The sequence below is a fragment of the Sarcophilus harrisii genome, chromosome 1, assembly GCF_902635505.1.
Source record: "Sarcophilus harrisii chromosome 1, mSarHar1.11, whole genome shotgun sequence".
In the NCBI taxonomy this organism is placed as follows: domain Eukaryota; kingdom Metazoa; phylum Chordata; class Mammalia; order Dasyuromorphia; family Dasyuridae; genus Sarcophilus; species Sarcophilus harrisii.
In genome coordinates this window covers 459816573-459835172 of record NC_045426.1, presented here as the reverse complement: position 1 = coordinate 459835172, position 18600 = coordinate 459816573, and the positions used below count along the sequence as shown (strand labels likewise).

Sequence of the window (18600 nt, the reverse complement as noted above, 5' to 3'; positions counted from 1 at the left end):
TAAGGAACATAATAACATTAAATTATTTAATTTACTACATAGGAAGACAATATATGTAATTCAAGAACTTTCTTATGGCAATTCCAAGGCATGTATTAATATAAAAAGGAACACACTGGGAGAAAGTAAAAGGAAGAAGTAGAATGGAGTAAATTATCTCATAGAAAAGAGGCAAGAAAAAGACAATGGAGGGGAAGATGAGTAAGAGAACCTGGAACTAAAAGTTGTAAAATGAATTGTTAAAAATTGTTTTTGCGTGTAATTGGAAAAAAATAAAATAAGTAAAATGAAAGTTAAAGGGAAAAAAAAATTTCACCCCATGAAGGGCAACTTAGACTCAGAGGTACTTATATTGAAAGATCAAAGAAAGAGCAAACAAAGATTGATAGATGCAAAATTACTTATAGCCATTTTTTTTTATCATAGCAAAGAACTCAAAACTAAGAGCTTGTCCTTGAGGAAAAACTGAAAAAATGTGACAAATATAATGGAATATTATAACAACATAAAAAATGAAAATAATATTTTCAGACAGATCTAGCAAGAAGTACATGAACTGATGCAGAAGAACATGAACAAAACTCAGAACACAACAATGGTGAAACACTCTACCAATCTCCTGACAGAGAAATAATGAATTCAAAGTGAAAAATGGGATTTTTTTCAGAAATGGCAAATTTGCCTCCACCCCTGAACTTCACAAGGTTTTAGCCAAAATAAATGAATGAAACAAACAAATTGATAAAAGTGTTTGCAAAGACTTTTTTTGATTTATTGAATTCATCATGTGGGATTTTTTATGATTAATAGAGCTAATTATTTTTTCAGATCTTGAACCATTTTTGGTCCCTGGTACAAATCCAATTTGATCATAGTGGGTGATTTTTCATTTTTTTAAGGGAGGGAGGGAAAAGGGGAAATGGTGATGGCAAATTAGTATAGATTTTTGCCAGGATTTTATTTAATTCTTTAAAAATTGATATTAATAAATAATACTGTTTTGTAGGTCTCTTTCTTGGCTTTATCCTTTCCTGTACTATACTCTCCTCTATCCTCTACTCTTCAATTCATTTATGAATCCTTGGTCCTCCTTAAATTTAAACCATTAAATACACTGATTTACAGCACTTGGACTTTTTAGTCCAGGATATTTTACTTCTGCTCCTTTGATTTCACTTTCATATATTTAAACTTTTGTTTCTATCTTTGTCTTCGGGTGACCTTCTTTCCATTTCTTGATGATGTCTTCCAGTCTAGTGTGTTTAAATATTTTCTAGGCACCAGATAATTTAATTAATTGTTCCTTCTTTGGTCATTGTACTTGCATACCTTTCTAATACTCCTCTTGGTTGGGGTCTTTGCAATTCAGTCAACTTATTAAATGCTTACTGTGTGCTAGGCACTGTGATAACTAGTAGGGATACAAAAAGCAAAAAACAATTATAACCCGCAGAGAGGATACTAAAAATCATATGCACACACATACATACATCTGAGTATACATACACATATACATATATATACATACACATATATGTATATATAGATACACAGCTATATCCATGGAACAGGACAGATAAAAGAATGGAGAGAGATACAAATAGAAATGGGGTAAAATATGCAGAAACAGAGAGGGGGACAGGCAGAAGGAGAGGGACAGGGAGAGAAAAAGGGAGAGGGGGAGAGATAGAAAGAGAAAAGAAGAGGGAGAGAGAGAGAGATAAAAGAGAGGGACAGAGAAAAAAAAAGGAGAGAGAGAAGAAGAGGGAGAGGGAGAGGGAAGAAGGAAGGGGAAGGGAGAAATCAGAATACTTATTTTCAAGAAACTCATAGTAAGGGAAATAAGACACCCATGTAATTATAATATAAAGTTAAATAAAAGATGGTATAGCATTGACAAAATAATGGGCTTGGAGTGAGAAAAACTGAGTTTGAATCCTTACTTTGCAAATTACTATTTGTGTGGCCTGGGTGAGGTATTTCATTTTAGCAATTTAGCAATTCAATTTAGCATTTCCTCACTGAAAAAATAAGGAGGCTGTGCTAAGAAAGCCTCTCATATGAAGGTAACTGGAAAAGGAAAGGCATTAGCAGCTGAGAAAGGTTTCCTGCAGAAGGTGAGATTTGAGATGAGACTTCAAGAGAACTGATGAAACAAAGAGATAGAGGTAAGGGGACAAAGGATTTCAGGTATAAAGGACATGCAGTGTCAAAGTACAGAGATGGGAAATAATTTGTGGTATTCAACAACTGAAAATAAGACATTGTGGCTGGATTATTAATAAGTATACAGAAGTAAATAAGGGATAAGAACATGAGAAAGTTAGAAAAGCACCAGGCTATAAAGAAGTTTAAAGGCTAAAAAGAGGCTTATATTTAATCTTAGAGGTTAAAAAAAAAAAAAAGTGAAAATTACTGAGACCCAGAGTGACAAGGTTAAAACCATGCTTTATGGAAAAATCACTTTGGCAGCTGACTGAATAATGAATTTGACTTGGGAGGTACTGGAGGCCAAGAGACCAATTAGAAGTCTACCATAGTAGTCCTGGGAAGAGGTGATGAGTGCTGAACTACAACTGTGGTTGTATAAATAATTGTTCTTGTTAATCTCTCAGGTACCTCCCATTTCTTATATTTTATGATTCTACCTTTGTTTGTATCATAGAAACTTAAGAGTCAGAAGGCATATTTAATAATCTAATCCAACTCCCTCTTTTTAAAGGTGATTGAAATAAATGCTAGAGAGTCACAGAACTTGGATATATCATATAGTTAGTTAATATCAGAGTTCCAAGCCTGGAAGTCTTGTCTTTGATTCATAGCTTCGTATTCTTTCCACCATACTATACTGCTTAGATTGCTGCTCTTAGGAGTCAGGAAGACATGAGTTTGCCCCACCTCAAGACAGTTATTATGTAACTGTAGCAAAGTTACTTTACTATTCTAGGACTGTTTTCTTAAAAGTGTAAATTAAAAGTTAGATCTACTGACTTCTAATGTCCCTTCCAGCTCTAAGTCTATGAAATATCATTATGGAATATTGATAAGGCTGATAAAATCTGTGCAAAGACAAATACTGAATATGTGTTATCAATGTCTCTTTCTTCTTCTTCCCCCTATATTTTAGCTACTTCACTGCCCACATTACCACTAGTATGTGATACTTTTATCACCCTGACAAGTGAATGCAATCTAATTATGTTGAATAAGTTTAATTTGTTACTAGTCTAGCAAAACTCTAAGACAAAAAAGGTTAAAGCAACTAGGCAGAAGGAGACCTGATTCAACAATTCACTATTCTATATAATTCTTATTCCCTATTATAATTCAATTCATCAAGCATTTTTTGTCTTCTGTGTAAATGCACTTTGCTAGACACTAAGGTTTTGAAAATGTCGATTAAATCCTATCTGCCTCAGTTTCCTAATCTATAAAATGAGCTGAAGAAGGAAAAGACAAACCAGTCCAATAAACACCAAATGGAATCATGAAGAGTCAGCTGGCTAATTAATGACTAAACAACAAAGGTTTTTAAAAGATGATTACAATTAGAATACTTGTTTTCAAGAAACTTACAATATACTAAGAGAAAGAAGGCACATACACATGGAATTATGATATCAAGTGAAATGAGAGATGGCATAGAATTGAAAAGATAACATATATTGAGACAGATATTATTCCTAGCTCTTCAATGAACTGAATTTATTATGGGGCAAAATAGAAAAAGTTCATTAAGGTGACTTCTGAGCTGGGGCTAGAAGGATGATGTATCAGATTTCAACAGATGATGACTAAAAAGAAGGTAAAGGAAACAGCTTGAGCTAAATCATGCTGTTAGATACAGGGTTCAAGGAATTGTGAACAACAGGTTTGGTACTTTGGCTCTCTAAAGGAGAGTTACAAAAAAGCAAGCTGGAAAGGAAAGTGGGAGGCAGATTATGAAAACTCTTAGATGACCGGCTATACTGCTGGCACTTAATTCTGTAGCCAAAAAGAAGCTACCTTACATGAATTCTGATAAAAGTAGTGCTGTAGGACTAAACCCTAACAACCATGATTAGAATAAATTGGCAGAACAAAGACAGGTGTGGCATATGATTATGACAGAAGATTACTGTGCTGTCAAGAAATGATGAATTCAATGATCTTAGAAAAATATGTAAAGATTTATACAAAATAATGAAAAAGAAACTGAGCAGAACCAAGAAAACATTGTAATACAGTAACAGCAATATTGTTTTAAGAGCAATTTTGAGTGAATAAGAAATTCTGACTATTATAAATATGTAAATTAACTACCAAGTACCTATGAAGAAAGATGCTGTCTGTATTCAGAGAAAAAATTGACAAAGTATGTATAGGATGATTTTACATACATACATACATACATATTTGTGTCTAATGGTAACCATCTTTGGGGGAAGAAGAGAAAAGAAAAAAAATCAAAGAAAAAAATTTACACAATAACTATTATATATTTGAAAGGGATAACAAGTTATATATAATAGATTTGCAGTTTCTTGCAGTCATTTTTTATGAAACTTCACTTTTTTTTCTTCTTGTGTTTTTTCCCCTCATGGTTTTCCCTTTTGTTAAACTGATTTTTCTCTCCTAACATGATTCATATGGAAATGTTTAAAAAAAAAAAAAGAATGAATGTACATGTATAACCAAAAAACCAAAAAAAAAAAATCCTGAAATTGAAAAAAATGAAAAGAATTTACACTATGATATAAAAATGTGTCTAATATTTCATGAATTAAAAATAAGTTTAAAAAAATTTAAAGAAAAAAAATACCAATACAAGGTACCTGCAATAATCTACTCTGAATTAGGTTAATGACAGTAGGAACAAGAAAGAGAAGATGGATGTGAGAGATACAAAAATGCAACACTCCTGTGTATAAGGTGGGAAGAAAAAAAGGAGTCCAATGTGACTGATGTTTCAAAGCCAGGACAAAAATGGTATTATTAACAGAAATAGTAAAACCTGTGAGAAAATTTCATGGAGAAGTTGAAGAATTGGAAATGCCTTTATAATATATAATCAACACCAAACTGCTCATTTGAGCCTATAATATAGCGGTTTCACCTTCTAATATTAGGGCAAGCATCAGATCTGACTTGTTTCCTAGTGCCCTCTAGCATGCATTTAAGGAACAGATTCTTCAAAAAAGTAAATAATTTCTTGTTTGAAAGAAACTAGGAATTCTTTTAAACTCCTTTCTGAATATCATGTTCATTCAGAAAGGAGTTTAAAAGAATTCCTAGTTTCTTGAACATGATATCCAATCTTAGTATTAAAAACAATAAATGAATAATTTAAAAGAAAAACAACTATCACTATAAGTAATATATTTAATCTACATCTGTAACATACTGAAATGAAGTATGCATAACTTTATGCCCAGAGTTACCTAAAAGTAAAGCTACTCTAGATTTCCTCCAATATGAGGCTTTTATGTTAAAGTATAAAGAAAAAAATACTATATTTGTAAAACACAGAATACCACTCATTCCATTCTTTCCCATCCCTGGAACTTCAGTTTTCTACATCTCAGTTCCAATAACACATGCAATAAAAAATAAATTATAGAATTAAATTACCAGATTGGTATTAAACAGATTTTAGGATATAACTTAAATAACTAGAAACATTGAAAGTTTAATATTCTATATCCATTTTTGCTTTTGTGTATAAAAAAACCACTGACCACTATGTGTAAAAATGTGACATCCAGTGGAGAAAAACTGCTATAGCAATAGTTAAAATGAATGGGATGTCTTCAGAAATGAGCATATCTTAAGTATGGAACTAATATTAGGTAAGGCCATATATTTAGAATTTAACCCCACTGTGAAGTCAAATTAACTCTAATTCTGATTCTCCTGGGCAAGTGACTAAAACTTTCTAGACCTTAATTCCTCAATTAAAAAATAAAGGATCTGGAGTAGTTAATTTATGAAATCCCCTTCAATTCTAAATTTTTAATCCTAGGATATTTATTCTAAAACCACAAGTATAAAAATGATCTGGTTTCATCATATTTCTAGTTCTTAGAGTATAAACTTTACCCCAAAACAGGGAGAAGGGGTGGCACAGTTAATCCAACTGCCGTTAAATCCTAAAATAATATCTAAAATAGAGACATTAAAAAAATGAAGGTTTTATCCTAAGGTATGTCACCTTGATCAAACTGAAATAATTTGTAACTATAAATTTTAGGGTTTTTTTCCTGTTAAATTAAGGCCTAATATTTTATACCACCACGAAGATAATCTATTTTCTAAAAGGAGCATAATATTAAATAAAGCTTTTATTAATTGAGTTAAATATCATGTGCCAGGTAACTATGCTCAGCATTGGGAATAAAAGTACAAGCAAAAAGAATGACAGTCTCTACCTCAAGGGGTTTACAATCCAATGGAAGAAGAAAACACATACAAGAGGCAAAAAAGTGGGGGAAGAAAGTAATTCACAAAGGTTACTAGTGAACATAATTGATTATTTTCTCAAGTCAGGATTAGAAAGAGGAACTCATTAATCAGAGAAGTGGAAATGTACATAATGTAAAAGATACTGGGGAAGAGGTAGAAAAGTAGTCCTGTGAAATCAGGAGCTGAGTCAGATCAGGAGTGAATATAATAGGCATAGGGAAGTGAGGTGGCTCAGTGGATAATGTGTTGGGTCTGGAATAAGGAAATTCATCTTCCTGAGTTTAAATTTGAAGTCAGACACTTATTAGCTATGATATTCTGGACAAATCATTTAACCCAGTTTGTCTCAGTTTTTGCATCTGCAAAATGAGTTGGAGAAGGAAATGGCAAACCAGTCCAGTATCTCTGCCAAGGAAAACCCCAAACAGGGTTATAAAAAAACCCAAATGAAATAACTCAACTTCAAAATAGTTGGCATGGATTACTTCCTCAAATGGAAGCTCCTAAGAGGGATTCATAAATCTCAGGAAGAGGCATTCATTTCACATTTTTGGGTCAAACTGATGAAATCACATGGTCTGCAATGGGATCAATTAAATTTTCTGAATGAACCTATGATTCCTTTTAAAAAGGAATTGCATTTTTAAGGATTATATTTTTTCAATAAAAGTTGTAGGAAATTTCTTTTTAGTAGTTTATCATTAATACATTGGCCTAATATATGAAAGTAGAGCCAAAAATTCCTATTTTACCAAATTTTAAATTTTTAAAAATCTAATTAATACAAAGGTTAACTGTCATTTTTGAGGTAGCAAAACTACTCCATAATAACAGAGCAAAATCACTGAACTGGGTGCCTTTATTTTCTTTAGAGCTTTGGTATACAGGGAATGAGAGAGAAGGAAAAAAGGAAAGCAAGAAGAGAAAAAGAAAAAGAGTTAGTGACAAACATGGAGGGAGGGAAGGAGGAAGGGAGGGAGAGGTAGGAAGAGGGGGAGGGGGGAAAGAGAGAGAGAGAGAGAGAGAGAGAGAGAGAGAGAGAGAGAGAGAGAAGTGAGGGTGATAGAAAGTTTTATATACTAAATTCTATTCTGAAATGGATGCCAATACAATTATCCCAAGTATTTCTTTGGATACCACATATACATTTGCTTTTCCTCCTGTGCTCATTCAGGCAAAGAAGCATCAGCCAAGTTCTTCTAAGAGTTTGTTTTGGAAATTTAATTCTTGGCTTTCAAATACTAGTTTGGTGGTCAAGGTGATATACACATACTGTTCTTTACTGGCAATCCTATGATTCATTGGATATGGTTTGGGACATTTTTAGTGAGTAATAAATATGTCTTTCATATTAAATTAAAAGCTTACTCTTTTGTACTTTTCTCTTTTTTGGGAGCTTCAATATTTTTTTTTTAACTGAGCATGATTCTGGGAAAAGTGTTAGAACACCATGGTAATATTCTATTACTGAGATTTATCTTCTTTTTGACTATGGAAAATTCAATTTACCTCAGTTTGCTCATCAGAAGAATGGGAATGATAAAGCCTTACCTATCTACCTCACTGTGTCATTTATAATTCCCATTTCCACAAAAAGCACTACTGTGAGCTGAAAAGGGAAAGGTTTATTATTACTATTTTATGGATGAGCAATTGAGAAGTCCCTGCTATTACAGTGAATTAATGTCTATGGTAAATAAGACTGAACTGGAAAGTATCTTGGAAATGGGCCTGGTCCAACTTCTTCATGAGGAGACTGAGTATACATGAGGTAAAATGATTTGTCTAAATTTTCAGTTATAAGTAAAAGAGCTAGCACTTGAACCCAGATCACTTTTTTACTTTTCTTTTCATTCTGAATTAACACAGTCTAACTTTTATATTGGAATTATTATAATATTTGTGAAATAGAGAAAATTGTGAAATATAAAATGGATCATTTTGATTACATTAAACAAAAAGTATTTTGCACAAACAAAATCAAAGCAGCCAAGATTAGAAGGGAAGTAGAAAGCTGAGAAACAATTTTTATATAAAGACCTCATTTTTAAAACATAGAGAGAACTGAGTCAAATTTCTAAGAATACCCAATTGATAAATGGTCAAAGGACATGGATAGCAATTTTCAGATGAAGACATTTAAAACCAACCATAGCCATGCAAAAAAAAAAAAAAAAAAAAAAAAAAAAAAAAAAAAAGCTCTAAATCACTATTGATTAGAGAAATACAAATTAAAGCAACTCTGAGGTACCACCACACATTTAAGAGAATGCTTAAGATAACAAAAATATAATGATAAAGGTTAGAGGAGATGTGGGAAAACTGGGACACTCACATATTGTTAGTAAAGCTGATCTAGCCATTCTAGAGAACAATTTGGAACTATGACCAAAAGGCTATAAAACTGGGTACACCCTTTGAGCTAGCAGTGTCATTACTGGATCTGTATACTAAAAAAAAAAAAATAAAAAAAATAGTAAAAGAGGGAAAAGGACCCACATGTGGAAAACGTTTGGTATCAGCTTTTTCTGTGGTGGAAAGGAATTGGCAATTGAGTGGATGCCCATTAATGGGGAAATGGTTGAATAAATTATGGTATATAAATGTAATGGAATACTATTATACTGTAAGGAATATTGAACAGGCTGATTTCAGAAAACCCTGGAAAGACTTACATGAACAGATGCTGAGAGAAATGAGCAGAACAAGGAAAACACTGTACAGTAACAGCAAGTTTATGTGATAACCAACCTCAGAAACTATAAAGCATAACTTATGAAATGATTGAAAAGGAAAAAGATGCTGGAGGGGATATGGAAAAATTGGGACAAGAATTCATTTTTGATGGAATTGTGAATGGATCCAACCATTTTGGAGAGCAATCTGGAATTATGTCAAAGTGGTATTAAACTGCCTATACCCACTGACCCAGTAGTACCACCACTAAACATATTTCTAAATAATTACAGGAAAAAGGAAAAGAACTTATATATTCTAAAATGTTTAAATCAGCTCTTTTTGTGGTGACAAAGAACTAGAAATTGCAAGAATAGTCATCAATTGGGAAATGTCTGAACAAGTTGTAGTATATGATTGTAATGGAATACTACACTGTGCTATAAAAAAAATGATGAGCTCGATGATCTTAGAAAAGACTTGCACCAATAACGATGAGTGAAATCAGCACAATCAAGAAAATATTGTGTGCAATAATAACAATATTGTTTTAAGAATGACTATGAACCAAGTTCCTTTGACTATTATAAAAATAACCAAATTAACTATAAAGTATATATGAAGAAAGATGGTATCTATATCCATTTTATAAAAAAAATCAAATATAAAAGTTAGAAATGAGGTGTACTATATCATCATAATGCTTTTCATAAAATAATAGCTGTATGACCACAAGGACTTAACTTTTATTTGTCTCAGTTTCTTCACCTGTAAAATGGAGATAATAGTATCTCTTAAGGTTACTGTAAGGAACAAATAAGATAAAAATTGTAAAGCAATTAACATAGTGCGTTGCACTTAGTATTATATAAATGTTAGATATTAATAGTAATAATGTCAATACTAATATTTATATTAAATAATTATTTAGCTAAATGTGATTTAACTAAATCACATTATTCAGTATTAGATAATAATGACTATAGCAGTACCTACTTAATGTAAGAAAAAGTTCAAATGAAAACATAAGCAATTATTTTAGATACAAAATAAACACGTCATGTTACTTATTAACTGCACAGTGGCATCTACACACATATTGTAGTTGAATACTTAAAATAAAATGATCTCACCTTTTTCCTTTGGTTCTGGATCATTTGTTTTCACAATTGTTTCTGAAAAATTAAAGAAAAAAACAAGAAACATGAAATTTAGCATTTAATATCTCAAAGAATAAAAATATTTCTTTAATCTTTGTGAATAGCAATGACTTTGCTAATAGCCTTTGCTTCTCTAGTATGTAGCACAGTACTTTGCATACAGTAGGAGCTTAATTAATTTTTGTTGAATGAATTTCATGGAAAATGTCAAATAAAAAAATTCTCTTAATACTGAACTTTTTAAGCATAAAGTAAGGTTTATTCTAGTGCAATGATATTATGTCCTTAGTAGCAACTAGGTAGTGTCATGGAAATGACTCATTTCTCCATGGGTCTAAATCTGGCCTCAGATTTAGCTGTGTGATGCTGGGCAAGTCACTTGAACTCCATTTCTCTTGGTTTCCTCATCTATAAAATGAGCTGGAAAAGGAAAGGACAAACCATTACAATATCTTTGCCAAGAAAACTCCAAATGGTGGTACTGGCTAAGAAGAGTGCTGGATCAGTGGAAGAACTTAGATATACACGACACAAGAATCAAGGTCTATAGCAAGCTAGTATTTGATAAACCCACAAATTCTGACCTCTAGAATAAGAAGTCATTATTGGACAAAAATTTCTAGGAAAATTGGAAAAGAACATATCAGAAACTCAGCACAGAGCTATCCCTCACATACCATACCAAAATAAAGTCAAAATGGATACATGATTTGGGCATAAAGGATAATACTATAAACAAATTAGGAGAGTAAGGGCTAATTTACCTATAAGATCTTTGGAAAAGGGAGGAATTTATGACCAAAGAAGAACTAGAAAACATTATAAAAAAGCAAAATGGACGATTTTGATTACATCTAATTAAAAAGTTTTTGCACAAACAAACCAACAGAAACAAGATTAAAAGGGAAGTACAAAGCTTAGAAAAAATATTTACAGTTAGTATTTCTGATAGAGATTCATTTCTAAAATATATAAAGAACTGTGTGAAATTTATAAGAATACAAGTCTGTGTTCCAAGGAAATCATAAAGGAGGGAAAAGGACATGTGTGTAAAATGTTTGTAGCAGTTTTTTGTGGTAGCAAAGAATTGGAAAATGAGTAGATGCCTATCAATTGGGGAATGACTGAACAAGTTGTGGTATATGAGGGTAATAGAATATTATTGTTCCATAAAAATGATGAACAAGCTGATTTGAGAAAGGCCCAGAAAGATTTACATGAACTGATGCTGAGAGAAACAAGCAGATCTAGGACTACATTGTACACAATAACAGCAAGAATATGTGATGATCAACTATGAAAAACTTAATTTTTCTTAGTGGTTCAGTAACTCAAAGCAATCCCAATAGACTTTGGACAGAAAATGCCATCTGCATCCAAAAAAAAAAAAAGACCGAAGTAGACTGAATATAAATCAACATGTGCCATGTTCACTTTTTTTTCTGTATTTTTCTCTCCTATTTTTCCCTTTTGCTCTGATTTTTCTTTCCCAACATGATTCATAAAACAATGTGTTAATAATAAATTAAAAAAAAACTCCAAATGGGAACACAAAAAGACACAAATGACTAAACAACAACACTATGCTCTTACTATAAATGTCCAATACTTTCATCTGTAAAAGAAGGGAGTTAAAATCATGTATCTGAGGTCTCTTTTTTATCGAAATCTCTTATTTCACTAGCATTACTTTTGTATATAGAATATCACAGATTATTGGTCAACAAGGATACAAAAAGAATTTGGTAGTGAGTTTCTGAGACCCCAAAGAACTTCCTTCCTGATTATTTAAGCTGTTTCTTCCTTGGTTTCCTCATCTGTAAAATGAGGATAATATCACTGATCTCCCAGTCTTACTCCAAGGATAAAAAGGAGTTAACATTTGTAAAATATTTTGCCAACCTTAAAAGACTATATAAAGTGTGTTGCTATTGCTGTTACCTTTAACATTCTTGCTTTTTATTTTTTGCCTACATTTGCCTTCCTGGACTAGTTTTTACCACCACGGGGACTGCTTTTTCCTGGGTGGGTGGGTGGGTGGGTGGGGGTGCAGCATTGTTGGATACCTTTTATTAAAAGGAATAAATTATTTGAACTCTGATGTCTGAGGGATCTGCTAGATGTGGAAGCAGGTCCAGGATCAGAATAAAGAACTTCTAAATGTCAGTGTTGTTATTGTTCAATCCTGTCCGGCTCTTTGTGATCCTTGTGTACCATACTGTCCATGAGGTTTTTCTGGTAAAGATTCTTAGGTGGTTTGCCATTTTAAGGCAAAGAAAGTTTTTTTTTTTTTTTTTTTTTTCCTTCCAGGATTACACAGCTAGTGAGTATCTGAAGCCACATTGAATTTAGGTCTTTTTGAATCCAGGCCCAGCTTTATCCACTGAGCCACTCAACTGCCTTAAAAATACCAGAATATTTGACCCCGTAATTAATAGGGAATCACTGATGCTCCCTGGAAGAAGGAAAAGAGAGATGGGGACATGATCAAATCTCTAATTTAGAAAAATCTCCAAAGCATTTTAATAGAGAATAGATTAGAAAATATTGAGGCAAGGAGAACAATTAGGAAGTTTTAGCAATAGTCTATGCAAGAGGAGATAAGAAAGCTCTTAACTAGGGTGTGGCTGTATGAGGTGAAGATATATGATGGAGCTACATGGCCTACTTGCAGTTCTTCAAACATGATTATCCATCTCCAGCATTTTCTTTAATGTTCTTCTTCAAACATGATTATCCATCTCCAGCATTTTCTTTAATGCCCTTCTTCAAACATGATTATCCATCTCCAGCATTTTCTTTAATGCCCTTCTTCAAACATGATTATCCATCTCCAGCATTTTCTTTAATGTCCTTCATACCTGAAATGTTCCCTCTGTGGAAACTTTTCTTCCTTTAATCCCCCTTTATCTGCCATTTAATAACTCTGGCTTCCTTCAAAATTCAGTTCAAAGCCCACCTGATGCAGAAGGCTTTTCTCAGTGTGTCCCAGCTGCTAAAGCTTCACCCCTTCCACAGCTTCTTTTCTCTTTCTCTCTCTTTCTCTCTCTCTCTCTCTCTCTCTCTCTCTCTCTCTCTCTCTCTCTCTCTCTCTCTCTCTCTCTCTCTCTCTCTCTCTCTCTGTATATAGTTTGATTCTAGATATTTCCACTTTGTCTCCTCCATTTCTAGAATTTATGGTCCTTTAGATCAAATACTGAAGATTTTTTGTTTTGTTTTGCATTCTCTGTGCTTAGCACAGTGTTTGTCATTTAGTAAATGCTTCATCAATGTTTGATGACTGAGAAGTTAGGTAGTACAATGCGTAAGAGCACTGAATTCAGATTTGGGATCTTCAACCTCAGACATCCACTTACTAGCTGTGTGTCACTGGGCAAATCACTTCTGCTTGCCTCAGTTTCCTCATTTTCAAAATGGAGATAAAAATAGAATGTACTTCCCAGAGTTATTGCAAAGATTAAAAAAAGATATCTGTAAAGCTTTTTGCAAACCTTAAGAGCATTATAGAAATGATAGCTATTTTTCTTTATTAATTGTTAATATACTCTTTTTAGAGTTTAACAACTAAAATAACAATTAACAAAGGAAATATAAACAAGGGATACACAGTTAAGTTGAAACTAAGTAATGCATCCTAAATAATGATCAGATCAAAAAATAAATCACAAACAATAAATATGTTAAGGATTTTTAAAAGGTGATGATTGGATTGCACTTGTTTAACCTGTAACATAAAAGTCTGGGGGGGGGGGGGGGGGGGGGGGGGGGGGGGGGGAGAGGTAAAGAGAGGGAGAAAAAATATGGAACACAAGGTCTTACGAAAATGTATGTTGCAATCTATTTTTACATGTATTTTGTGAAATAAAATACTATTGGGAAAAAATAATGAAAACAATGAGACAACATAACAAAACTTATATTATTGTTCAGTTGTGGACTCTTCTTCATAATTCCATTTGGGATTTTCTTGGCAAAGATATTGAAATGGTTTTCACTTCCTTTTCCATCTCATTTTACAAATGAGGAAATAAGGGCAAACAAGGTTAAGTGACTTGTCCAGGATCACAAAGCTAGTTAAGTGTCTGTGGCTGGAATTAAACTCAAGTCTTTCTGACCCCAAACTTGACATTCTATGTACTATCTCACCTCATTGTCCATAACAAAACTTATAGCAGGCAGTTAATGTCTTATTGGTACTAAAAGTAACAACGAACTTATGATGCAATTAAAAAGACTAAGGAAAAAATGAGCAATCCCAAAACAAAAATAGAATTTGTCCCAAATATTCAGGATATCAATTTGATATTACACATTATAAATGACTAAATTATCCAGATTTTTTTACCCTGAAATTCCCTTACGAGGTACATGATCCAAAATAAAAGCCAGAAACTAATATGGGAGGTCCCTAAAGTCTAAGTGCAGTTTAAATATAAAGTTTAAAGACTTTTGATGCATGCTGTATGCAAAGATCATAGGAGCACTCTATGTAATTGGCAATAATTAGACAGAAAATTCCTTTGAATTGCTTCTCCCCGTGCTTATAATCTTCTTTCCTCTCTCTGCTTCTTGAAACTCTTCTCTCCTCTTCAAGGTTTAACTCAAATATCACCTTCCTAAAAAAGGCCCTTCCTAATTTCCTCAGATAGATACAATTTATATTTGTTTTGTACAGATTTCTATTCTATTCATTTCTATTCATTTTAGAAATAAAATGAATTTTATTTCATTGAATTTTCATTTCATTTGAAATGTGTCAAAATCCTTTGACCTTTCTAATAGAACATAAGCTCCTACAAGGGATGTTGTATCCCTTATTAGACATAAACTACTTGGGAATGAAGACTGTCTTTTGTTTTTCTATTTCCAACATTTATCACAGTGTTTGGCATTGGATAAATGTTTACTAACTGAAAAATAACCAACAGGGCAGGAAATTAATTATATTTTCTATATCCTAAGTATCTGTGATAAAGATGTTGAATAAATATTTGTTGACAAAACAAAACAAAGTTCCACTGCTGAAACAATATCATTGTGTATTGTGAAATTACAAAAGTGAAAAAATTTAAAAAAAAAAAGATGCAAAAGTTTGTATGAATAAAGGCAGACTAAAACAACCAAATTATAGCATCTGTAATGACTAGAGCAATGCAAATGAAAAGATCACTATAAAGGGAATTTGAATAACTGAAAAAACGACAAGGAAAAACACAGCATGAAACATATATCCCCTCTTGATAGCAGAAAGGAAAACTACTACTAAGATGCCATGACATGTTTGTCAGTAGTCACTAAGCAAGTTATTTTTGCTTATTTTTCTTTGCTGGAGGTGAAATAAGGTTCAGTGTGGGAAAAGGTTCTTTTCTCAACTTTGATTAATATAAATACAAAGGAATCAAGAAAATATCCAATTATTTTATTTGAAATGTTTTATTTTCACTGAAAGTGTTACTATCCATCACTATATGACAATATGTATTAATTTTACAATAGTATTTGAATTTCATGATTTCTCTATCATATATATAAGGTATTAGCATAATGGAGCTTTTATTTCCTTAAAAATTCCCATTTTTTAACTGTATGGACATGTATACATATATTGTATATAACTGATACACTAACATATTTAACATGTATTGGTCAACCTGCCATCTGAGGGAAGGGGTGGGGGGAAAGAGGGGAAAAGTTGGAACAAAAGGTTTTGCAGTTGTCAATGCTGAAAAATAAAAAGCTATAATAAAAAAATTCCCATTTTCTGTAATTTAAGAATTATCCTTGAGTCTTAACTGCCCTTCAACTTTCATATTCAATCACTTGACAAATCTTAATTATCTGACTTTTACAACACCTCTATCATTTACTGCTTCAATTAACAAGTATTCATTAAATGTCAAACACAATCCTGGGAATATAAATACAAAAGTTAAACTTCCCCTGCCCTCAAGAAGCTTACAATCTATCCAAGGGAGAAAAAGTGTACTTTATAAATATTTACAAAATACAGACAAAACATTCATAGTAATTGTTAGTTGGTAAGAACACACTAGTAAATGGATCAGGAAAGACTTCATGTAGAAGGTGATACATAAGCTGAGCTTTGAAGGAAACTAAAAATTGTAGGGGTTTGGAGTAAAGAAGAATGGGGGACACAGAATGGAAAGGTAAAAGAAATGGGGGGTGGAATGTCTTCAGTGAAGATCAAAAGGTTAGTTTGGATGAACAAGAGAAAGTATAAAAGTATTGTACATAAGCCTGGAAAGGTAGATTGAAGCTATAAAAGGAAGGACTTTAAATGCCAAACAATAGCATTTGTATTTGATCCTAGAAAAAAAGGGAGTCACTGAAATTTACTGAGTAAGGAGGAGACATAGCCAGACCTGTGCTTTTTTTGGCATCTATGAGGAGAAAAAGAGAGGTTAGGAGGCTATTGGAATAACTAGATTATTGGCCACAAAATAGAGAAGATACATTCAAGAGAACACTGTTGTAGAATTAGTAAGCCTTGGCAACTGTTTGGCTTTGGGGTGGTAAGAAAGTGTCAATGATTACTCTGAGGTTTCCAATTAAGGTGAGTACAGGATAGTGCTGCACTTATTAGAAACAGAAAAATTTGAAAGTGGAGTAACTTTGGAGGGAAAGATGTTCTACTTACACAGGTTGAATTTGAGATGCCTATGGGACTTCTATTTAAAAATGTGCTCATCATTTCTCATTTGAACTATAAATTTCAGTTCTCCAGCTCCTAAGTACTTTTCCTAAAACATAGATCTGAGACCTCTCTCTCTCTTTTACACACACACACACACACACACACACATACACACACACACTCTCTCTCTCTCTCACACACACACACACACACACACACACAAAGTGCACCACATACTCCTTATCTCCTGAGTAACATCTAGGATTGCCCACCTGGTATTCAAGACCATCCACAATTTAGCACTCATCCACCTTCCAGTATTAGTACATATTACTTCCCTTCATACACTCTTTATACCAATCAAATTAGCCTCCCTAGTATTTTAGTTCCCACCTTTGTATCTTTGTACAAATGATCCCCCATGCCTGGAATACAATCATTCCTCAACTCTACTTTTTTTTGTTTGCTTTAATTTTTAAAAAAAATTTATAATTAAAACAAGCATTTCAACAACATAGTACAATAAAAAGCATGAATGCATATGAAACCATAAATTCACTGTATATGACTTGCTATTTCTTCTATTATATACAATGTAATCATTTTTCCCCTTTTACTTCTTCTACTTCAGAGATGATTACTATTAGACATAAAAAGCTCTTGTTCTCTATCTCTTCTCCCCCTCCTTTCCCCTCATTCTACCTTTTTAGAATTCTACCTTCCCCCAAAACACAGCTTTAGCACTCTTTCCTACATAAGCATTCTGATCCTACTATTAACAATTTCTCCTTCCTGAAATTACTTTCCAATATTTTTTAAAGTATTTGTATTTACTGATCAATATACATATTAAATCCTCCTAGGAAGTTTTTTAAGGTCAGAAAAAGTTTTGATTTTTGCCTTTATATCTCTAAAACCTAAATAAGTTTATTTATTTATGGTTTATGTTTATTACTTATTTATTATTAAGTTTATTAAGCATCTATTATGTGTATATAAGGCATCGTGCTAACTTCTAGAGATAAAAAGAGAAAAACTTAATATACCCTGATCTCAGAGAATTTTATATTCTCCTGGATACAGAAAGAGATACAAAAGATACACAGGTAAGTATATGTAAGGTAATTCAAGGAAGAATATCATACTAGTAGAAGGATCAAGGAAAATGTGATAGTGAAAGAGTCATGAATTTGGTTACTTTTTTTTTTTAATTGAGCCATTCAGAATCTCTTAAATCCAGGAATATATTTTTCAAAGTTTCTAAGTTTTGCAGGACTATCTCATGATCTATTTCTTCAAATTAATGTTTTCTTACAACTTACATGAAGATAAATAGCTTTATACACACACGCACGCACACACACACAACATACACATATACATATCAAATACTTTTGCAAAACTAAAATCAGTAACTCTAAAATTTCACAGACATTAAACTCATCCAAAAAGAAAATGTCCTATGGGAGATATATATCCTGTTTATGTTAGTGTGAGTTGCTTTAATCAGGTTAGCACCTAATTAGAATTCTTATCAGTCAGAACATTTTTATTAGGGCCAAATGAGATGTGATAAGTAACTGCAGATAACTATAAAACAGAATAATCTGGAAAAGGAGGAGGAAATGTAAGAGTAATTCAGGAAGTGAGATATTAGGCCAGCATAGA

The 18600-nt window shown here is 32.5% G+C and overlaps 1 protein-coding gene across 2 annotated transcripts in view; it reads right to left on the bottom strand.

The window, feature by feature from the left end:
• LOC100923835 (aspartyl/asparaginyl beta-hydroxylase) overlaps positions 1-18600 on the bottom strand; it is a 161783-nt gene that overhangs the window by 111444 nt on the left and 31739 nt on the right. For both annotated transcript variants that reach the window (XM_031946358.1, XM_031946359.1), the window contains one exon: positions 10251-10292. In XM_031946358.1, coding sequence (XP_031802218.1) covers positions 10251-10292 — 42 coding nt within the window. The remainder of the gene's footprint in view (positions 1-10250; positions 10293-18600) is intronic.